Source organism: Vipera berus, assembly GCF_964194415.1.
Source record: "Vipera berus genome assembly, chromosome: 1".
Taxonomy (NCBI): domain Eukaryota; kingdom Metazoa; phylum Chordata; class Lepidosauria; order Squamata; family Viperidae; genus Vipera; species Vipera berus.
Window position 1 is genome coordinate 292,632,136 of NC_138202.1, and position 23,791 is coordinate 292,655,926.

General features: G+C 35.8%; 3 protein-coding genes across 5 annotated transcripts in view; 2 read left to right on the forward strand and 1 right to left on the reverse strand.

Moving 5' to 3' along the window:
* Nucleotides 1–2,839, forward strand: part of PRKD3 (protein kinase D3) — a 67,147-nt gene extending 64,308 nt beyond the window's left edge. The window contains exon 19 of the mRNA XM_081313573.1: nucleotides 254–2,839. Within this exon, the coding sequence (XP_081169699.1) occupies nucleotides 254–427 (174 nt within the window). The 3' untranslated portion in view covers nucleotides 428–2,839. The remainder of the gene's footprint in view (nucleotides 1–253) is intronic.
* Nucleotides 2,840–3,030: 191 nt separating this feature from the next.
* NDUFAF7 (NADH:ubiquinone oxidoreductase complex assembly factor 7) lies at nucleotides 3,031–20,706 on the reverse strand. Its single transcript, XM_081329015.1, has 10 exons — nucleotides 20,537–20,706; nucleotides 18,337–18,494; nucleotides 16,480–16,560; nucleotides 15,352–15,462; nucleotides 14,126–14,333; nucleotides 13,396–13,454; nucleotides 12,274–12,387; nucleotides 11,514–11,657; nucleotides 4,765–4,938; nucleotides 3,031–4,160 (listed from the first exon to the last, which is right to left on the reverse strand). The coding sequence occupies exons 1-10, from the start codon at nucleotides 20,694–20,696 to the stop codon at nucleotides 3,957–3,959; spliced, it is 1,413 nt and encodes a 470-aa protein (XP_081185141.1). The 5' UTR covers nucleotides 20,697–20,706; the 3' UTR covers nucleotides 3,031–3,956.
* The window catches only part of CEBPZ (CCAAT enhancer binding protein zeta), a 36,673-nt gene continuing 19,413 nt past the window's right edge, over nucleotides 6,532–23,791 (forward strand). For all 3 annotated transcript variants that reach the window (XM_081328991.1, XM_081328990.1, XM_081328992.1), the window contains exons 1-3: nucleotides 6,532–6,554; nucleotides 20,913–21,093; nucleotides 21,890–23,433. In XM_081328991.1, the coding sequence (XP_081185117.1) occupies nucleotides 6,547–6,554; nucleotides 20,913–21,093; nucleotides 21,890–23,433 (1,733 nt within the window). In that variant the 5' untranslated portion in view covers nucleotides 6,532–6,546. The remainder of the gene's footprint in view (nucleotides 6,555–20,912; nucleotides 21,094–21,889; nucleotides 23,434–23,791) is intronic.

The window sequence follows — 23,791 nt, forward strand, 5'->3', positions numbered from 1 at the left end:
GTATTCTTTTGCTTAGAAAGGCCAAAGCAGATAGAATTGTCTAACCTACCATAACTATTATATATAAAAAAAGCTACGTTGGATTGGATGTGGTTAATAGTATGATGGGAGATACACTCTAAAGAAAAAAAGTGTTATTTTGAAGGAAATTTTTGTCACAAATTCATGCATCAGTGTGGTCATCGGGAAGTGAGTTTGTACTATATTTTGAATATTGTTAAATTTTCCATTCTAATTTTTCCCCTCTTTGCAGGATTATCAAACTTGGCTTGATCTTCGAGAGTTTGAAACTCGCATTGGAGAACGCTACATTACCCATGAGAGCGATGATGCTCGCTGGGAAGAACATGCATATGAACACAATCTTGTATATCCCAAACATTTCATTATGGCTCCTAATCCAGATGATATGGAAGAAGATCCATGATTCATTGGAAAAAGCATTTTAACCAAGTTCTGATACTTTGAAACAATTGATACTTTTGGCTCTTCAGATGATTCAGTCTCTAAAAACTATGAAGGCAAGATCCTGCATCACTTTGTGGATGGACATCTGGGAAGCATCTTTATCTCTCTAGTTTCTATGATTATGAATATCATCCAAGCACTGAGTTAAAAGCCATGAAATATTTCTGTAATATTGCCTTATTGGTACATCACAGAGATGTTACTGACAGCTTATGTACACAGAGACTTGATGTATGGGAATTTTCTTTTTTTGTAATTTACACAGTAATAATTTTTTATGTTTTCTAGTAAATAATTAGGCAAAGATATTTTCTGCTATTTAGATAACATTTATAAGGAAGCTATAAAGAACCATGAACGCATACGCCGTGGCCAAAAACTAGAAATATGCAAAACGTTTCATTCTGAAATGTCTTGAGTACAAAACTTCACGAAACTTTGCAAATATCCTTTTCAAGTGTGAAATTATTGTTTTGAATGGGAAGCAGGTAATTTTGAATATTTTTGATGCGGTTTGAGCAGTTTCATGCTGTTTGAAAGAAAATCTGTTGCATGCCTCCCCCAAAACACTTGATTAAAAAAAATCCCTTTAACTGATTATTTGTAAGTGAACTGCATATACTTTGGAAATGTAAAGATGATGGGAACCAATAATGCTGTTCAGACCATTTAGATCTGAACATGGAGGCATATAATTTAATAAGACAGTTTGTTAAGCTATGGGAATGCAGAACAGTAATAGTACCTGAATACAATACACACTGTACAAGTTATAGCAAGTGCAACAGGAAATAAGTTCTGACAATGTGTTCTCATCTCTGCAGATAGCTTTTTTAAATTGCAAGATTCATTGACCATTTTATTACCTAGGCACTCCGAAATAAAAATGCTTTTGTTACTTTTCCATCCTTCTAGCAGGTTTCTAGACACTTTGAGTGCATCTAATATGAGAAAGCTTCAGCGGAACCTAAAGCAATTATTTAATATGAAAAGAATATTTCCTTTTAATATTTTTATATTGGTTTGTCTGTCAGTCAAACACTCCTATTTTCAGTTGTAGCATTTTTCCAATATCCCAATTTCAGATTGTTTATAATGGACAAACCTTTTTCAGTATGATGGAAAGTAAAATGCAGAAAATTATAACCATTATATATAATTCATTTTTATCCTCCTCAATACTAACAGACAGAATGAATTCTTGCAGAATGAAAAATAGTATTTTATTAATAAGATTATTCCTTAACGCTTAATAACTAGATACGGAAAAAGTGAGGGACTATACTGAGAAAGATGTACAGAGGTAAAGCATTAATCAGAATTAAATCTAAAAAAACGTATCTTTCTTTTCTTGTTAATGAACTAATAATTTGCCAACTGCTATATTTCCCATATTAGATGTTAGAATCAGGGCTGGAAAAAATATCCACTACAGAGATGGGGGATGATAAATATGTCTTGCTGACTTCAGTGATTGAAAGGAAATATTCAAAAGTACTTCTAGATATGCTGGAAGTTGATATAGTATATATAGTTGAAAGTATTCTGTTAGACTGAAAATGACTGAACAAGCCTAAATCACAGCCTAATCTTTACTAGAACGGAATATACCTGTTTTCCCGTCTTTTTATAAATTTATGCCCAAAGAGAATCACAGATGTTCCCAGTGGAATTCATTAACAGAACTATTGTATATGTCTCCTTAGAAATATATCCCACTGAGTTCAATGGGACTTACTTCCAAGTGAGTATGTAGAAAGTTGAATAGCTATAATTTAAATAACTGCAAGTCACTTCTAGAGAATGTATTGTATTTCATGTTACGCATCTTAGGTTATTCTTTTGTTTTCAGGATAACAATGTTATATAGCAGTAGAACAAGAATACAAAGGATATTGGGGCCAAAGAAAAAAAATAACTGGAATGTTTCTATTCTATAATAGCTGTTACTCATATTCTACAACAATAAAATTGCATAGCTAGCATTCTTAAACTGTTCCTTTGAATGCCTAAATTACTGCATCAAAGCTTTAAATTGGCATTTATCCCAGATGAATTTGTACCCAGAATTGCATTAGCATTAATATTTCTTTTTGAGGTAAGTTGCATTCATCGAAAAATAGTGCTGTACTGATTCTAGAAAATACTTTAGTAAAACATATAGTCTCAAAAGACACTGTCAAGTACTTTTTATATTTTTATATATATCATTGTTTGTAAATATCCTCTAAGCTTGAAAATAAATTTTATTTCCCTACTGTGCTTTTTCTATTCATAAAAAGATTTTTGCTGTAAGAGATCTATAGAAATATATTAGAATGATTAGTATTACACTATTGTCAAGCTAGTTTGAATCTTATGTGAAATTGGTTCCAGACCCCGTTCTAGATTTTTCCTTAAGCTCACTAAGATGCACTGTTGAATTAAAATGTGACACAATAACCAGTTTTTAATGATATTCTTGGCACTAGTTTGTAGCAAACTTGAGTTGCAGCCTTTTGAATAGCCTTGGTTTAGCCAAGTCATGTTGGATGTTTTATTATTATAAGCATGATATAATAGTTGTGGAATTTAGGAAGGATTCCTCAGAAATTAGGACAGGCTCCTTATGTTAAAAAGCAAGAATGAGCCACTGCTTATATTTCTGTCCTTCATTTTTCTGAAATGAATTACACAGCACATTAACACATTAACCATTTATTACAACAAAATAGTACACAAAGCTACATTTACAAATGAAAAGGAGCCGTCACTGTTACTCAATTTGTACTAGCTCTCTGTTTTCTGAAGGCCACTTGCTCACTAGTAGCCATAAAGAGGCAATCCCTCACCTAGGGTTGGGGAGCGCACGGAGGGGTCTATGCGGTTGGCATGGTTTAAGGTGAGAGGAGCTGGGAAGAGCACACAGGTGGGGAAGACTTGCCACTTCCCTGCTGGCTTCCCCATTGACTTTCTGAGGAAGTCAGCAAGGACGACGGCCAATGACGATCATGGAGTGCTGCAACCAATTGTGTGAATTGGTTGCCAGCTACCTAAATTGCAGGATACTGGGGCAGTTAGCACTCAGAGGACTGGTCCTAACCACCATTTGTTCAGAGCCATTAAAACTTTGAGTGGTCATTGAATGAATGGTCATAGGTTGAGGAATACCTTTACTGTTATTTACATCACCCAAAGAATTGACAGTGAAATTACTTAACCCTCAAAATTTGGAAATTCTCAGGGGGGATTAAAGAGCAAACTTAATTATGAAACTCTTACACAGTGCAGTATTGTGCGTTTTTTCCATCTAAAACTTCTCTTCCTTTTCAGCAGCATTGTTATTTTTTAAATTTTACTTATCAATGATTCCCTATATTGGCCATGTTACAGGAGTATGACTGAAATCTTCCACGGTTAAGTAACTCAACTGTCTTCCTGATAGATCTAAGGATAGATCCTTATGGAAAATCTAGATTTTTACTAGAATGCATATTCTGATTTGAAATTCACTTCCATAAAAGTTCTCCAAAGCCAGCAACAGCTGTTGAAAATGAGTGATCTGGCTTCATTAACTGATGTGAAGCCTTAAGTCTGCAATGAGGTAAAAGGGCAAAAAAATAAAAGCGTTCTCCCATGTTATCCATGAGCATTTGATAACCTTGAAGCAGATGACTTCGAGTGACTGCATCATCAGCATTCTGCAGTAGAACCTACATTAAAAAAAAAGATATTATTTTCCAAACCTAGCTTCAATCCACCTTCAACCCGGGAAACTCCTATCTTTTCTTAAGGGCCTAAAAACGTGGCTCCCAGTTAGCTTGGGGTCCCTATAGGGGCACAGTGCAATGGAGATGGTTGATGGATTAATAACAGATTCCCCCGTCCCCCTCTCCATGTGTCCTTAGTTTTAAGGTCTGACAGTAACTTTTATATTTAAGTATGTGCAACTGTAAGCTACTCAGGGTTACCCTATGGTAAGATGGGCAGCCAATACGTTTTGTAAGTTGGGCTAATGGGATATGTGTGTTTGTGTGTGTGTGTGATGTATATATGTATATGTATATATATGTGTATACACACACACGCATATACATACACACATATACCAGTATGTATGTATGTACATATAAATATAAATACATGTTGGGCTAATGGTGGGTGTATATGTGTGTATGTATATTTATCCCATTAGCCCATCTTGCCTCCCAAGGTTGCTGTTGGGATAAAATGAAAGGATTTCCCTATGTAAGTTGGTTTGAGCTCTTGCAAAAGCAGGTTATTAATGAATAAATTAATTACAAAATTAGACCTCACCTGCAATCTAACATCAATGCCCATATTTTTCAAGAATTCCTTTTGCTTTAAAGGTCCCAAAGTGGCTACTCTTTTCTGTACCATTCTTCGCAAGTAGCTGAAATCTATATCAGCAGTGAGATCTGCAGATCCTGGTGACAGTAATACATCATGCAGTTTATGACCACGGAACCCCTGAAAATAATAGAAAACATAAAATAGACAATTTCACCTGTGTGCTCTATTAGGTTATGTGTGGTCAATTTTATTTTTGAAGATGGGAGTCCTGATTATTGCTCCCCTATTTGTCAGGGAATTAGAATTCTTGCATCATATATTTTTTTAGAAGAATGTATTATAAAGGATGAAATATAATATAGAAAATTATTCAACTCCTATTTTGATTCTGTCTTCTCTAAAAAGGAAGTAGGTACCTAGGCAATTGTGAAGATCTGGAATTTAGCTTGAGTCTGATGAAACAAAGGGACTATTCAATGTGAATTATTTCAAATATTTTAGGGCCAATGGACTGCATTCAAGGATATTAAACTTGCTAATGGTTTCATGAAATCTTTATTAATTATATTTGAGAAATCCTGGACAATATGATGTAGCAGACAACAAAAGAGGTAAACATTCCTCATCTGGGGAGGAAGAAGAGTATCAATGAAAAGACAGACCAGACAGCCTGTAAATTGCAAGTGATTGCTGGGTAAGTGCTTGGAAACAATACTCAGCAGCCACTATGGATTTGGCAGTAACAAAGCAGGCTACTCTTACTTCGTTTTCTGACTAGTAACTCCTTGTTGTTGTCGTGTACAGTATCTTAATTTCAGTATCGGGCAAACTATCCTTCATAATATATCTGTCTTGATGGTGAGTCTATAAAATGAATCTCAGGCTGGCTCAACAATCATAGCCTTAGAAGCTAATTGATAGTTCTTCATAAAGAGTAAAGTGTCAAGCAGTTCAAACGAGTGGGTAGCTCTTCAGAGACATGGATGAAATGCAAACATAATCTTCATTGGCATATTGGAACAGCAGCCATAAAACCCAGTTGACAGTCCCGGAGGTGTGGGGCGAGAGCTACAGAATTTATATCAGATCATACTTCATATCCTGCTTTTATAAAGTGAGGTTTTAGATTAGCTTTTTCCATACATCCAGGCCTGTCTATTGGAGACAAATGTTTACGTTTTTTCCATTCCTGCTTTCCTCTTAGATAGCTGTCACAGGCTGGGCTGGTAACCTTTCACAGTTGGAGCCCTGACATCAGATACTAAATTAGAGGCCACAAGATTCAGTCCTGGGGATGTACTCTCCCTGTATAGGAAGAGGGGAAATATGCTTATCAAATCTGCAGATGACACTGGGTACGACAGCCAGGACTCCAGAAGATAGAATTAACATTCAAAAATAACTTAATAGGTTAGCAAAATGGGCTAAAATAATGGAATGAAACTTAACAGTAAATGCGAAAGTATGTACTTAAGAAACAGGAAAAAATGCAGAGGCATACAAAGGGGAATATCTGGACTGGGAACAATATGTGTGAAAATCATTTTAAAAAAGCCCAATAGAATCAGCAATGTGCCAGAGCTGCCAAAAAACCAAACTGAAAAACAGTTTCTAAATTATGGGAAACATTAATTCCATTGTATTTTGCATTGTTCAGACTTCATCTCAGTTCTGGGTGCATCGCTTTATGAAAGATTAAAAGAAATTACAACAGATACAACAAAAGGCAATGACAATAGCAGGGGATGGACGCTGAAATGTTTGTCACATGAAAAAAATACGGTGATGACAAGGTAATCTTTGAGTACTAGAAGAGGTAGTGCATAGGAAAAAAAAGACAACACAGTCTCTGTTATCCTAGAATACCAAAAATTAGTGATAAGAGTAGTTTCACATGGAACCAATTAAGAGAGAGGTGTGAATGAATTTAAGAAGCTGGATATGAATCTCTGTGGTTTCACCAGTGTTTTGTACTAAGCACAAGTTTACAGGTGATGGCATAAATCGCCCTTTCCAAATCTATGATTTTTATTTTAAAAGTATGTAACTTTTCATTCAATATAAATAACTTATAACAGAGTGCAATAAATCTGAATATTTGTAGATAGGAATAAAAAGTTCTACTGTTTGGGCTTCTGGATTGGTGTCACGATGAGATGGGCAAAAGAAATCGGAGCTTCGGTTTCCTAGCCTGATTTTGCTCTGTCTGGAGAACCCAAGGAGTCAGAAAGTTGCTCTGGAGAGGTGACGAAGAAGAAGAGAAACCTTGGGAGCTTGGAGCTAATGGTGGTCGGCCCAAACGAACTGAGAAACCTCTTCAAATGGACGGAAGAAAGGCTGCCTGTAAATGCACAGGCAGCCCAAGTCATAGACAACCAGGAAAAACCCGAAGAACTGTGGCATGCCAGGGCATGTTGCCAAACAGCTGATTGTCAACAACATGCTGAGATCTGGGTGAACTGTTTTTTTTCTATTTCTCTTCCCTGTCGACTTGGAAATAAAAATCCCCTGATTGGAAAAATTTCTAAAACAAAGATCCCAGGAAGACTTGGAAAGAAGGGAGTTGAAAGTGGCAATTTTTTTAAATTGGGGAACAAAATTAAACAATACAAAAGAATATACAAAAAAGGTATTGGGACTGATTTAAAGAAAATTTGGTTAACTTTTACAATGTGAATTTTTTTTTCTTACCTAATTTTTGTGAGAAAATAACTTAAAAAGAACTTTCTTAAACCTGGATATAGACAATACAGTAAATAAGGACATCTGTTGGTGAACGGAGATACTACAACAATAACATTAGAAGAACTGGAGAAACTGCTGACCTTGAACTAACACCTGTTTAAACAAAAGAACTTTATGTGACTCTATGCTAGAAAAGACTTTCTACAATCGTATCTTCTGACCCTGGATATAATCATAATACAAACTACTTGGAAACAGGGCTTTTTACATTTTTAAACTAACTAGAACATTTGGATTAGCCTATAACAGTTGGTTTGTTTCACGGTTGGATAATAGCCTAAGGCAGTTGGCTTTTTCCCCCTCTTTTCTCTTTGTGGATTTACAAAACCTGCTCAACTGAAAAATTAGTGCACCAAATCTTACTAACATTGCAAAAAAAATCCTCTTCTGCACCCTTTTCGGGAACATCTAGTCCAGCAAGTCAGGGATCTATTGAAACAATGTTACAACGAGAAAAAACAAACAGCTTTCAAAGAGATGCAAGCCACACTATAGCTAGTCTAAGAATCAATACAGAAAAATCATGAAGAGACCAAAAACAACTTTGATAAGCTAAATGAGCAAATGCTTGACATAAAGACACAATTTGATGCCCATCAACAAATGACTGCTAAAAAAGAACAAAGAATTATTACATTCTTTGACCAAGTGACAAAACTAGTGGACCAGAGGAATGCTGTAGATATAATTTACTTGGACTTCAGTAAGGCATTTGATAAAGTAGATCACAACCTACTACTTGATAAGATAGAAAAATGTGGGTTAGATAGCATTACCACCAGATGGATTCGTAGCTGGCTGACAGGCCATACTCAGCGTGTGGTCCTCAATGGAACCGCATCTACATGGAGGGAAGTGTGTAATGGGATGCCCCAGGGCTCTGTTCTGGGCCCAGTGCTCTTCAATATCTTCATTAATGATTTGGATGAGGGGATAGATGGGGAACTCATCAAATTTGCAGACGACACCAAGCTGGCAGGAATAGCCAATACTCCAGAAGATAGGTTTAAGATACAGAAGGATCTGGACAGACTCGAACACTGGGCACTATCTAACAAAATGAAATTCAATGGTGAAAAAAGTAAGGTTCTACATTTAGGCAGGAAAAATCAAATGCACAGGTATAGTATAGGTGGTACCTTGCTCAATAGTAGTAACTGTGAGAGGGATCTCGGAGTCCTAGTAGACAATCACTTCAATATGAGCCAGCAGTGTGCTGCAGCTGCCAAAAAAGCCAACACAGTGCTAGGCTGCATTAACAGAGGGATAGAATCAAGATCAAGTGAAGTACTAATACCACTTTACAATGCTTTGGTAAGGCCACACCTGGAATACTGCATCCAGTTTTGGTCACCACGATGTAAAAAAGATGTCGAGACTCTAGAAAAGGTACAGAGAAGAGCAACAAAGATGATTAGGGGGCTGGAGGCTAAAACATATAGGGAACGGTTGCTGGAATTGGGTATGTGTAGTTTAACGAAGAGAAGGGTGAGGGGTGACATGATAGCAGTGTTCCAATATCTCAGGGGCTGCCACAAAGAAGAGGGAGTCAAGCTATTCTCCAAAGCACCTGAAAGCAGGACAAGAAGCAACGGATGGAAACTAGTCAAGGAGAGAAGCAACCTAGAACTAAGGAGAAACTTCCTGACAGTTAGAACAATTAACCAGTGGAACACCCTGTCTCCAGAAGTGGTGAATGCTCCAACACTGGAAGTTTTTAAGAAGAGACTGGACAGCCATTTGCCTGAAATGGTATAGGGTTTCCTGCCTGAGCAGGGGGTTGGACTAGATGACCTCCAAGGTCCCTTCCAACTTCTTCTTCTTCTTCTTCTTCTTCTTCTTCTTCTTCTTATTATTATTATTATTATTATTATTATTATTATTATTATTATTATTATTATTATTTAAGAAAATGGAACACAAATCAGAAGAAACTGATAAAAAAATAGAGGCATTAATGGAAGGAAATGGAAGACTAGAACAAGCAAATCAAAGCTTAGGAGGAGCAGTTGCAGCCTTGGAAATGGAGAAAGCTGTACATGATTTAAGATTCCAAAAGATACCTGAAAACAAGGAGAAAGATATAGCAGAAGTGATTATCAATCTACTGGCGGAAGCTCTAAAAATAGATAGAGTGGAGATACAGATGGAAGTGGATGTAACATTTTGAATGAATTCAAACTATGCGAGGAAACACAAATCGCCTAGAGAAGTTCAGGTAAGATTTATAAAGAAAATAAGAGATGAGATACTGAGAAGAGTTAGGGATGATCCATTACAATATAAAAACAAAGAAATTGTGGTGTTAAAGCAGATCCCTAAGAGAATAAGGGACACTCAAAAACAATATCACTTTTTGACTACAAAGTTAATTGCAAAAGATGTAAACTTTAGATGGTTAATTCCAGAAGGAATCTTGCTCAACTGGAACAATACAACTCTTAACAATACAAGATATCGACTGGATTCAATTTGGAAGGCAGAAGATTTTGACAAAAGAAACAGAGCATTCCTGGATGAAAAAGTACATCAACAAGAGGATAGAAAAGGCCAGAAACAGACAGAACAAACAACAGAAGAAACAACTATACAAACAGAAAAAGAGAAAAAGAAGCCAGATGAAGAGGGTGAGGGAATGGCAAGAGAGCAGAGGACTATTTATTTTATTTATTTATTTTAATTCCATTTATATCCCGCCCTTCTCCGAAGACTCAGGGCGGCTTACAAACTTAGCAGTAGCCTTCATTCTATGTATATGCCTGCTTATTAGGGCTTTCACACACACCCCAAGCGGCATTATTACAAAGTCATCTTAATTGCCCCCAACAATCTGGGTCCTCATTTTACCTCCCTCGGAAGGATGGAAGGCTGAGTCAACCTTGAGCCTGGTGGGATGCGAACCTGCACTAATTGCAGGCAGCTGGTGTTACTTAAGGAGGCATTACCCCACTGCTCCACCAAGGCTCTAATCTCTAATCTATGAGATCGACAAGACCTAAATATAAGTAAATAAAATGGAGAAGGAAAACGGATTTTTTTCAGTGAACATAAATGGACTGAATTCCCCATCAAAAAGAAACAGGATCTTAAAAAAATTACAGAAATTAAATAGTGATATAATTTGTCTGCAAGAGATGCATATAAAAAAACAATACTATAAACTTTTGGAATACCCCCAAATTGGGAAACTCTATTATGCATCAGCACAACAAAAAAAGAGAGGAGTAGCTGTATGTTAAAGAGACAATAGATTCTAAAATGATTTATTCAGATGAAGAAGGAAGAATTGTGCAAAACCTGTGGGAAAGAAATTATAATTCGACAATGTCAACTTCTTATAAAGAAAACTTATATAAAATGTTTAATAGATGGCACTTGCCACCAGCAATATTAGCAAAAATGTTTAAAAATATGTCAGATAGATGTTGGAAATGTAAACACAAATCGGGTACCTATTACCACGTATGGTGGACATGTGTTAAAGCAAAGAGATATTGGACAAAAATATATACTTGGCTAGAAAAGATGTTGGGAAAACATGTAGATTTTAAACCTGAACTTTTTAAATTAGGTATAATGCCAGAAAAGCTTTATATTTGATTTTAGATGTGATAATAGCAACAAGAATCATATTCGTACAATATTGGAAAAATGAAGAAATACCACCAGAAGCAGAAATAATTAAAAAAATATACTAGACTGTGTGGAAATGGACAGACTTACGTTGAGGTTGAAAGAAAAAGAAGAAACAGAATACTTTTAAACTTGGAACTTATTTTATCAATGGCTGGAGAAAAGAATAAGGGATTAGGAATCCAAATTGAATGATAAACTCAGACAACATGTTTGTTGAATAAGTACTTTTGAACTGTATGAAAAAAATCAATAAAACCTTTTTTTTTAAAAAAAAAGAAAGAAAGTTCTGCTGTTTGTCCGTCTCCCACTTTCTACCACCCAACTGAAATCCACATATTCAAACTACAATGAAGTTATATGAATCAACTTACTCGGAAAGTATCGGTTTTGGTTCCATCATGACCATAATCTATAATCAGTGCTGCTCCTCCATTGTTTTCAACATTAGAAGCTAGCTTCTGGATGATGACACCAGCATCAGGACATACTTCCACATGATCTCTGGATTCTTGATCCTAATATAAAATTTAAGTTGAACTATAGATGTTGAAACGGTCCATAATATTATGTTGCAATATACATCTTGTGTAAAGGACAGTGATTATGGAATTATTACTCTCCTTGCTTAGCACCATGTTTTTAAGGGAACAGGAGTGTTTCAACAGAACTTCAATTTCTAGACCTCTTTAAAAGAAATACAGCAATAAATTACATAAATACTGTCTTAGTAAAAGATTCCTGAAAGTCACAAAAAGAGGTTACCTCTGATGCATATGTTGACTAAACTAGAATATATGACATCAGTTTTAATTTAATTGTATTAAACATTTTGATTAAATCAAGGTGACAAGCATAATGCTTTGCTGTGAAGCAAATAGACCATTACTGCCTTTCTAAAAACAAAAAAAGGAATATTACATGTCTAGTTCTACCTGATGTAGCTTTTCCATATTATGACAAGAGAAATGAATAAAATACAAGCAGAAAAGATTTTATAACAGTTATGACTGCTTCAGGTAAATACATTTTAAAGAATGATGGTCTTGAACCATTACAGAATTGCAGTACAATTTCAAAAGAAAAACCCACCAGATTATACAACCTAATAAATTAAAATAATCAGAAATTTACATGTATGAAAGATTTTGAGGCAGGAGTGGCAGATGGTGCAAGGACAAATCGCAGCTTATCAGAAGCTTCTGGATCAATATCAATCAACAACTCACGCCACCCTTTTTCTGTTTTCTGTTAATTGAAAAGGCAAAATAGAATACTGTGGATTCATTGAATAAATGAATTATCACTTCTGATGAGGCTTGTTTAAAACATGAATCTTGGACTTAAAAACCTCCTAATAATTTTTAATTCTGGTGTTAAGTAAAACTTTTAAAAGACTAACATTGAAAGATTTTCATTTAGCAACTTGTACGATGGAAGTATATCTCTAGCTCAGTATTTAGATTAACAATAAAACTTCATACACAAATTTAAGTTTAATTATTCAGTTAGAAGATTTTTGTTTTTAAATGTACCTATATGCACATAAAAGCAGCATTTCTAAAGTGTATTGTAGACCATGAAAAAAGAAGGAAAGGCAAAATCTATCTCAGTGTAGGCGTTTCTTTTGGAATTTTGTTGCAAAGAATTGCTGAAGCACAGAAATTACATTAATTATGATGGTAGGGCATGATCACCCATGACTAGATGACTTTTGTATAATGAGTTCATTTAACAGCTGCATCATTTGCTTAACAATCACTGCAAAACAGGTCATAAAATTGGGTGGGTCACATGGTGATCCTGCTTTATGACCTTCACAACTTATGATCGAAATTGTGAACACAATTACTGTTGTGGACTATCTGTAGTAAGGAATTTTATCTTTCCTTATCTTGCATTTGTGATTGTGCACAGGGCTTCTCAAATTCATAATGATAATCACATTATTCTTTCATGCTTTTGTAACTTATGTAATAGAGTAAGTATATTATATATTTAATATTATATAAAAACTCCAATTTATATATATTAAAGAATATATAATTGAAAAGCTCTCAATGATGATGTGACTTTTCTTATTTGCAAATAATGTCACATTAATACATTCCTCATAGAATTTATTGCAATGGCTATCTTGAGGTAAGAAATATCCCATGACTATATTAATACAGTCAGTATTTCTACCACCCCTCAGCAAATATAAAAACACTGAACAAATTTTAATCCAAATGTCATAGTAGTGTGTGATCATACCTGAAATTTATGAATAGGCAGAGCATCAAGAAATTCATGTGCTAAATAAAAACTGTTGCCTAGGTAGTGGGGAAAAGGGATCAGTTAAAATAAAAATGCCTCCATTTTTATAACATACAGCCAAAATCTTTATTAGGAACTATTTTTATGAATGACCCATTTGAGCTAGATCATGGGTCAAAATTTATGATTTTAGTGTACTCAAATTATATTTCAAAATATGTTCCAGGAATAACTGCTTTTATTTTACTTTATCAAGAAAACTGCATGGATAAATGAGAAAAAATGACTGTTGATTACTGGAGAGAATCTTTCTATCTAGATGATTACTAAGAGTCGATACCCATTTGAAACCTTAATGGATCAAGGCTTCTGGGTTAATTTGGTTATATTTATCAATAAAATGAACTTGATAGAATACAAATGTACACAAATGCAAGAGGATGTTACAGGCTTAACATTTCCTGAAATAATTCTTAAATACAAAATGAAGGTCTATTGAAAAATTATGTTTACAGAGATAAACAATGGACTCTTTCAAGAATTTAATTGGATATTTTGAATGAAATGTTTTCTTACTCATTAAAGCCAAACTATAGCTACATGTACCTTAACTCTAGATTATCTCCCTTCATTGCAAAATTTATCTTAATTCTAACAAATTATTGATTAGTAAATAATTCTCAGTCTCAACTACTGACTGAAAAGCAATAAATGAAGTAGTTCTTACCTTCTGGCACTTCATTCAGATTTCTATACCAGAAAATTGGTATTCCAGTCTTACTAATTCCGTGCATATAAGCATTAGAGCTCTTTGGCAACTCTACTTTTTCTTTTGTTAGCACTGATGCCTGCATTTCACTTAATTTTGGACTGATTTCCACCAAATGAATAGAAATTTCACAGTTAGCAAGTATGGAGCTCAGCTGAGTAAAAACCTATAAGCACAGAGAATACAGTTAGAGTTTACATCTACTATCTGTCTGCCCAGTCACCCACCCAAAACTGTATTTGGAAATAAGAATTATCTAACATATTTATTTTGTTGGATAAATCTAATCTTTGTCAAATTTATTTGCTGCCCTCATTATCTTTAAAGTCAGGCTTTAATTAACTTTTTGTCCTTTTCTTCTTCTTTCTTTTTTCAAGCTTGCCTGTTCTTGCGAATGTAGCGCAATATGCTAAATATGACATTAGCCTCAATGTCTCACTTGATACCAGTTCTATATCATTGAGATAAATCTCTCAGGTAGCATATAATAGTTTGGAATTTCTACAATTTGATTCTGGTGGCGCAGTGGTTAAAATGCAGTACTGCAAGCAAACTCTGTCCACAGCCTGCAGTTCTACTCTGGCAGGGCGGGAGGTTGACTCAGCCTTCCTTCTGAGGTCAGTAAAATGAGGACTGAGATTGTTGGGGGCAATATGCAAGTAATCTTTTTACATTGTAAACTGCTCAGAGAATGCTGTAAAGTGCTATGGGGCAGTATAAAAGCCTAAAATGCTATTGCTGTTTGGTATTAAAAATAAATAAATAAAAGCAAGTAATTATCATATAGCTACATACAAAACTGACACTTAAATAGACATTTGACAGTTGAACAAATAGACAACATTGGAAGACACTTTTACTTTCTGCTTTTCTGAATTTTGAAATGCTGTTTAGTGATCCAACAATCTGACAAAATATGTACATTATTGTAAATGATGTATCAAAGTTATATAAGGTAAGAGCTTACAAAACGTGCACATTAAGAAAACAGTCTTCATCATGCATACAAATTTGTGGGTGCGTGAAAGTATGTTTATATTTTTGTGCAAACTTAAACAATTGCAAGCTGATGTAGAACTGGAAAGAATGAACTTAAATTTGAAAAATTATGTCACAGAAAATAAATTGAGCAAACTTGTTCTTCACTACCCAGCACAATACATACAAAGACTGTTTTTACTTACCCTTAAAATATCATCTATAAGACTACCTCTACCTGGGCCCAGTTCCACCAGCTGAAATTTTGGAGATTTTCCTGTAGCCATCCATTCGCTAACAAACCAAATACCTATTAACTGAAGAAAAAAAATAAGCTTTTAAATTGCAAAACTAGACATATTTATAAACTGAGTGATACATGTGTGTATATATAATATATAAAAATATTTTTCAAAAATCACAGGGAAAGTAAAACTCCCCACATATTTTGCACATAATGAAATTATGTAAATAATGTTGAAATTAATAGGAGTTAAAAGTTTATGACTGCATTGGGTGGACCTTGGAGCCACCCAAGGAAATAGACTAGATCACCAGTTCTAATACTGGAAATAATATTCAACTGGTGGGGGAAATTTGTTTCTAGCTCCCCAATTATCCTTGTTGTGTCTCTCTTCCAAGTTCTAGAAATATCTCTTTAATGCAGCTAAACCCTAAATCTGACATTGTGGTGTATGACCAAAACAGAATTTAGTAGAACTAAAGATGAACTCAGAGTGGTCCAAAACAGAGCAGCAATATGAAAGGAATATAAAAAATTACATTACCAATTCATATCAAAATGTTTAAGTAGAAATTCAAACAGTAGATTATCTTGATAGTATTAAAAAGATAACAAATTCTAAATTAATCACAAAATATCAGTTACAAAACACAATGTCTCAAGAACTGTTAACCATTTGAGCCCAGAAACAAATGATAAAAAACATTCTAGCATATTCAGACATTACTATTTTTATAATTTATAATCTATAATCAGCAGTCACTAGCCAAAGTTCTTAGAAATGACAAGATAAGAAGTGCTAGGTGTAAACATTAAGAGATACAACATCAAGAAAATGCAGTTTTGTTAAGTTTGACAAATCTTTTGAAATTACTTTTGATCCTTTACTGCTTTATCTTAAATGCTTGTAACCTAGATAATCATGTACATCAGGCAAGTCAAACTTGTGACGCCACATGACATATAGGAACTTTTTCCCCACTGCCAGCAATGGAGTGGGCGTGGTTTCAGCGTGACACATCTGGCCTGCGGGCCGGCAGTTTGACATGTCTGATGTACATGAAAAAATAACAATACTTTTAAAAGCTACCTCTCCAAAAATCTGACTTATTTCAGGTGAAGTAACAAAATCTCCCTTTTCTCCAAACATATCTTGATGCATATAGTATCCCTGTGGAAAGAGAAAAAATATAAATATTGTTTATTATTTGCAACATTCAAAATCTTAATCTTTGATTATATTCCTCTGCTAGTCAGCTTTAATTCAGAAAATTTATAACAGTTCTCTAAGAAGGATAAAGAAAACATGAAGGGTTCCATACTTTGCAATATTATCAAACAAAAATTGGAAGTTGAAATGATGTAACAGATTTTCTTGCAATGTAAAAATAAGATTTCAGAAGAGAAAATAAAAATCCCTTGTGTAACATCTTATTTATAATTTAAAATGACAGGGATATTTATCTGAGTAGAAGAGAAGGGACAAGCAGGGATCCTTTGGGAGGATACTAATGTGTGTGTATGACTGAAAATAAATTATTACTTGTTTAATATATAAATTCCATTGAATATGCTCTCTCATCATCATAATGGTATGAGAGCCTTGGTGGAGCAGTGGGCTAATGCCTCCTTAAGTAACACCAGTTGCCTGCAATTAGTGCAGGTTCGCATCCCACCAGGCTCAAGGTTGACTCAGCCTTCCATCCTTCCGAGGTAGGTAAAATGAGGACCCAGATTGTTGGGGGCAATTAAGCTGACTTTGTAATAATGCCGCTTGGGGTGTGTGTGAAAGCCCTAATAAGCAGGCATATACATAGAATGAAGGCTACTGCTAAGCTTGTAAGCCACCCTGAGTCTTCGGAGAATGGCGGGATATAAATGGAATTAAAATAAAATAAAATAAAAAAAATGGTAAGAACCACCCACCCCATTTTATTGGTTATGAGTTCATGCAATTTCATTTCTGTTTTTCTTGAACTTACCATGAGAGAAAGCAGAAACAACTAGACATAAGGACAGTTTTTCCCCCCATGCCATCACTCTGCTTAACAACTAATTCCTACAACACTGTCAAAATATTTAATAAAGCTATATCACTATGATACTCTTCATCTTTCCTATTACCTATCCTTATCTTCTTATGATTATAACTTTGCTGCTTGTATCTTACAATTTATATTGGGGTATTTTTGTACCCTAGTATGATTTATGTTGTTTGCTTAGCTAGTACTCTATGACTATCACTAAGGATTGGATCTTATGATTTATGATGAAGTGTTGTATTTCACGATTTGTGATGAATGTATTTTCATATTGTATATGATCATGATTATCACTATTACTTGTATGTACACTGTGAGCTTATGCACCGGAAACAAATTCCTTGTGTGTCCAACCATACTTGGCCAATAAAGAATTCTATTCTATAATACAAATCATATTTGTAGCAGAGCATATTTGTACAATGATACGTTTAAGGATGGAATAGCAGAATATTGTAATCTTTCCAATCAGTTTGATCAACAAGAATAAACAGTCAAATAAGATGTTATTACAGGAGACATATGCAACAAAAAGCACATAGTTATATATTGAGTGTAGGAAGAATAATTGGAATAAAAGCAACATTTTTCCCACTTTGCAACCTGAACAGAAAATCTTTCCTTGTGTTGCAAAGACAACACTGAAAACAGCAACAGTTAATCCAACAGGAAGAAACTTTGGGTATTTGTCTCTTCCTTGAACATACCACTAATGAAAATTGCAGTCTTTCTTACTAAACTTTATGCTTTATCCAGTGCACAAATAAAAATATGTACTAAATGATAAGCTTCAAATGGTTAAAGAATAAAGTACTAGATTTCTTAAAGGTTTGGTTCATATAAACAATTAGAGCTTTAATTCCACAAAGCTGACTTTTACATTTTAATAGTGTCATTGATCATACCTTCAGTGGATTTGTCAAAACTTCCCGCATATATTCAGCCACTGTAATAGGACCAGTTGACTTTATTTTCATAATGAGATGTTTCAGCATTGGAGTCATGAGGCCTGTTGCTTTATTTTCTGAACTAAAGTGCTGGCATCTCAATACAGTGGAAAAACCTGCATAAAAAGGAACATGACATATTCTCAAGTAATCAGTTGTAATATGTGAAGTACTTTTCAAACTATTTATTTTATATGTTATTCAAATGGCATTTGGAGAAGTTGAAACTTCACAGGGACTAAGCTAACATTTACTTAATTTTGTGCAACATTCAGGCAACTGATCAGCCCTTTTAAAGTGCTCCTTTTTAATCCTGCATTTTATTAGCTTCTGGCCTATTTTAACGAATATGTGCCATTTCTGCTATTGTTTAATGTGATAAAAATCTTAGAATGTTACAATAAGTAGCTTTGTATCAAAATGTTTTGGCATCCAAAACATCTAATCTAAATGGGTTCACAACCTCTTTGTTCTCTTTACTGATTTCAAAATTGCAGATTCTGAGCACCTGAATGAACTTTTTGTAGATGGCTTCCATCACAGGGCTGACTAAATTCCTCAAACTGGCTACTAATTCTTTAGGTTAGTCCACCTCAAGGTTATTATGAAGATACAACTGTACAGTACTGAGCTTGCAGGGGAAAGTTAGGATATAGGAAAAGCAATAGCACTTAGACTTATATACTGGTTCACAGTGCTTTATAGCCCTCTCTAAGTGGTTTACAGAGTCAACACATTGCCCCCAGCAATCTGGGTCCTCATTTTACTGACCTCGGAAGGATGGAAGTCTGAGTCAACCTGGAGCTGGTGAGAATCGAGCTGCCAAACTGCTGGAAACCAGCAGTCAGCAGAAGTAGCCTGCAGTACTGCATTCTAACCACTGCGCAACCACATCTAATAAAATTGTAAGGTAAAGGTAAAGGTTCCCCCGCACATGTGTGCTAGTCGTTTCCAACTCTAGGGGCCGGTGCTCATCTCCGTTTCAAAGCCGAAGAGCCAGCGCTTGTCCGAGGACGTCTCCGTGGTCATGTGGCCGGCATGACTAGACGCCAAAGGCGCATGGAACGCTGTTACGTTCCCACCGTAGTGGTCCCTATTTTTCTACTTGCATTTTTACGTGCTTTCAAACTGCTAGGTTGGCAGAAGCTGGGACGAGTAACAGGCGCTCACTCTGTTACGCGGCACTTGGGATTCGACCCGCCAAAGTTGAATAAAATAAAATTGAATAAAGCTAAATAAACAGCCATAGGCACACATGCTGATAATAGATACAATTACTGTAAATATTAAAAGTTTGTGGAACAATGATGTTTTCAAGACTTTCCTGAATTGCAAGGAGATATTATTACAAAGGAAGAGGGTTACAGTTGAAAAACACTGCCATAGGCTTCCCACCAAGTACATCCTAAAAAGCAGATCCTAAGTATCCCTTCTCATTGTTAAGTGCAACAGAGCAGTAAAGCATACATGAAAGAGAGGGTCCTGGAGATATCTGGGAGCATGGGCATCTGGAGAGGGATAAAAGTACTGCAGAATTTACCCTTTGCACATTATCATAGCAGCTTCTTATAGCTGCTGTTCTAGGATAAAACCAGCCCTATGTAGCAATGAGTGGCAAGGGAATGGCAGATTTTAATCATAATGACTAAGAGATATTATCCACCCATATAAAATACTTTTTTCTACTATGTATTCAAAATGGACCGTGATTAAGATATAGATGTGTATGTATGTGTATTGAGATTTTATATATTTGTGTGTGTGTGCATAAACACACATTTTCTTTTGAGTATGCATCAGAATTTCATTTTTAATGTGCGCCAGGGTGTACCCAGAAAAAGTGGTAATAAAAAAAGTGATAATAAAGGTTATTTTATTATCTTAAAGAGGAGCAGCTGATGAAGCCAGCCACTGTAGATAAAAGCATCTACCGGCTATTGTCTGATACTAACAAACAGACAGCAGGCTCGGGATTTGGCTGGTAGTTTTACCGAGTGAAGGACACACTCCTTTAGTTGGAAGTGGAGGTACTTGCACATGCTGTAGGAGATGCAGAGCAAGCCGTCAAGTTCACGGAAACTCCAACCCGCTATAATTTAAAGTTGTAAATGGGCACATTTATTTGGCATCAAACAGCACCGAGATCTACAAGACTTACTTCGGGATAAAGGGACACAGATTTGCGCATTCTGGCGGGCCGAGTGGCCAGCCCAGCCCCTTGCGCTGCTTTTGCTCCTAGGGAAATCAATGGAACGTTCGCACCGCACGCCGAAGCGCGCGGTTTGCAACACAGCATATCCTGAAAGCACGAGCCGCATGCCTCCCCTTCTCGTCCTTGTCAGTCTTTTCGTCCGCGCGCAAGTCCTGGTAGCTCAATAAAAGGGCTCTTTCTTTAAATAACCAATTCGACCTACAGTCGAAGGTCACAGTTGTTCTACACATATTCCTAGGCAACCGAGGCCTTTCCCCCCCGATATGTTTAAGAAGCCAGGGGCGCTTCATTATCGTTCATTTATTTACTCCCTATCTTCCAGGTCCTTTCCGTTGAGAGGTGGGTCCTCTCTGTTTCCCGGAAATGAGGGGAATCGCTCTGCGATGCGTGGTCTGCCCGGGAAAATGGCGCCGCCGGAGTGCGAGGAGATGGATAGCGACGATGCGGCCGACGATGAAAGTGAATTTACGCTGGAGGAGGTGCTGCGCCTCGGTGGGACTAAAGTAAGAGACCGTCATTGAGGCAACGGGGACCGGAGTATTGTGAAAGCACGAGTTGGGACGGAAGCTGAAATCCTTGGCAGAGCATTTAATTTAACATCGAGGGGTTTCTTCTTTATTCTAAGAGTTGGTTGAATGCTGTATTTTTCACCCCTGTGACGTGTCTGCTCACGATAAAGTGCTTCGTGCCTTGGACATTTATCAATTGCTGGCCTCTAGATGTGTTGAGAAAACAAGTCCTCAAATACCCAAAATTGTGGCATTTTTGATCATCTGGTTGGCCACTGAGAATGCATTGTGAAACTAGATAGCAAGCAAGATTTTGCCATATAGGGCATAACTCTAGCACCGAAATGCATTTCAGTGATAAACTTTTAAGAGATGATGTTTGCAAAGTCTTGAAATATAGTTACAGTGGTTTTGGATTGAACAATTTGGAAACAGATTACCCATGTCTTTTCTGATGGTGGCAGAAGGCTCAGGACACTTGGTTGAGCTGTTAAAGCTCCCCCCCCCCAAAATGCAAAGTATAACTTTTCTCTTAGCATACTTGTGACTTTATTAAAATCCTAGCCTAACACAAAAGCAAAACAATGTCTTTCTGTCAGTCTTTTAAATATATATTAAATTCAGGAAACTTTATTATTCTTCTGTTCTGACCAACAAATTTACTAGGTTTCTTTGTTTTAAGATACTTGCAATATATCTTGTAATTTCCCTGTTTGCTTTAGCTGCTTATCACGATTATCAATTGTGAATTAAAGACGCTAATATAGCTTCTTGATTTTATTTTTTACAGCAAGATTATATCATGCTCGCTGCTTTGAATGAATCAGAAGAGCTTGTAGATGGGGGCAAAAAAGGAGCAATTGACGATTTAAATCGAGGTGAATTAGAGGCATTTATAAATTCACTAGGTGTGAGCAAATATTCAAAAAAGTTCCTGGAAGAAGAAGAAAAAGAAAAAGAGAAGGAAGCAGCAATGGAACAAAAAAAAGAATCTTCCCCAAGTGAAAAGACCAATCAAAAAAGAGTACATGTAACTACAGTAGGAAAAAAAGACAAGGAAAAAAAAGTAAACAAAGTAAGTGCTCAGTTGAATACTGCTAAAGATAACGTGAAAAAGCCAATCCCCATTAGCAATGAAAACAGCGCATCCTTGCTGAGAACAAAGAAAGCAAAGGAAGAAGTTTTTCAGTTTCACGTGCGACAGGCATTGCTCATAAAACCAGGGGGGAAATGGTATGACCTGGAGTATACTAATGAATTTTCTGCTGAAATTCAAAATCAATTTCTTGTATCCAAATACAAAGCCTTGGCTGAAAAACTTTATGAACAGGAAACAAATCTCTACAAAAGCAACACAAATTTGCAGAAAGGATCATCGTCTGTATGGATGAAGACAGTGGTATCATCAGGAACACTTGCTGACAGAATGGCCGCTATGACTCTTCTTATTCAAGATGCTCCTGTTCACTCACTTCAATTTATAGAGATCCTGGTTAATATGATCAAAAAGAAAGGCAGCAGAAGGCAAAGCTTAATCGCCTTGGATACTTTAAAAGAACTTCTCATGACTCATCTCTTGCCAGATAATCGAAAACTGCACACTTTCTCTCAACATCCTTTTGACAATCTGGAGAAGCTTTCAAGTGGCAACAGGGATTCAAGAGACAGGCGTTTAATATTGTGGTATTTTGAGCATCACCTGAAGCACTGGATAGCTGAGTTTGTGCAAGTGTTAGAATCATTGACTCATGATCCCTTGATAGCAACAAAGGGTCGTGCACTATCCACAGCCCATGAATTGCTCTGTAATAAAGTAGAGCAAGAAAAGGCTTTCCTTGTTCAGTTGGTCAATAAACTGGGAGATCCTCAGAACAAAGTAGCCACTAAAGCATCTTATCTTCTTGAGACTTTGCTTCATAAGCACCCCAATATGAAAGGAGTAGTGTGTGATGAGGTGGAAAGGCTTCTCTACAGATCAAACATCAACCCCAAAGCACAATACTATGCAGTTTGCTTTTTGAACCAGATAGTTCTTAGTCATGAAGAAAGTGAGCTGGCTAATAAGCTCACAACACTCTACTTTTGTTTTTTCCAATCTTGCATCAAGAAGAAGGATGTTGGATCTAAAATGCTTAGTGCTCTACTGACTGGAGTGAATCGAGCATATCCGTATGCTCAGAGTAGCAGTGAAAAAATAAGAGACCAAATGGATACCTTGTTTAAAGTTTTACACATTGTGAACTTCACTACCAGTGTACAGGCCTTGATGTTGCTGTTTCAGGTGATGGATTCTAATCAGACTATCTCTGACAGATATTACATAGCCTTATATAAGTAAGTGCCATGCATATTTTGATTTGTCAGATACTGTTTTTTAAAATAATTGTTTCATATTTTAATTTTTTCTTTAAATTGTGATATGCACATTGCACTTCAGTCACCTCTGTACCAACTAATTACTCATATCTACTAATAACAAGGTATAGGTAACCTGTATTTTTGAAGAGTTCATGCATGTGTAAACTATTTGGTGTTTGATCCTTTTCAAATAATACTTTTATTAAAAATTAAACTACAGAGATAAAAATAAACAAAAAATAAAAGAATGAAAAAAGAATAGAAAATGCAGCAAAGAAATAAAAATACAAGCATAGTAAAGAAAAAGTACGGTATGTAAAGAATTGACATCCCA

Bases quoted from the DNA above. Each gene is read 5' to 3' on its own strand.
- NDUFAF7 (XM_081329015.1), bottom strand. From the start codon at position 20,696: ATGCGGCTCGTGCTTTCAGGATATGCTGTGTTGCAAACCGCGCGCTTC. The intron at 15,463-16,479 runs GTAGCTTTTAAA...TTTTTTCTTCAG, and splicing joins TAAGTCAGATTTTTGGAGAG to TTAATAGGTATTTGGTTTGT. The intron at 14,334-15,351 runs GTAAGTAAAAAC...CTGTGCTTATAG, and splicing joins TTATAGATGATATTTTAAGG to GTTTTTACTCAGCTGAGCTC.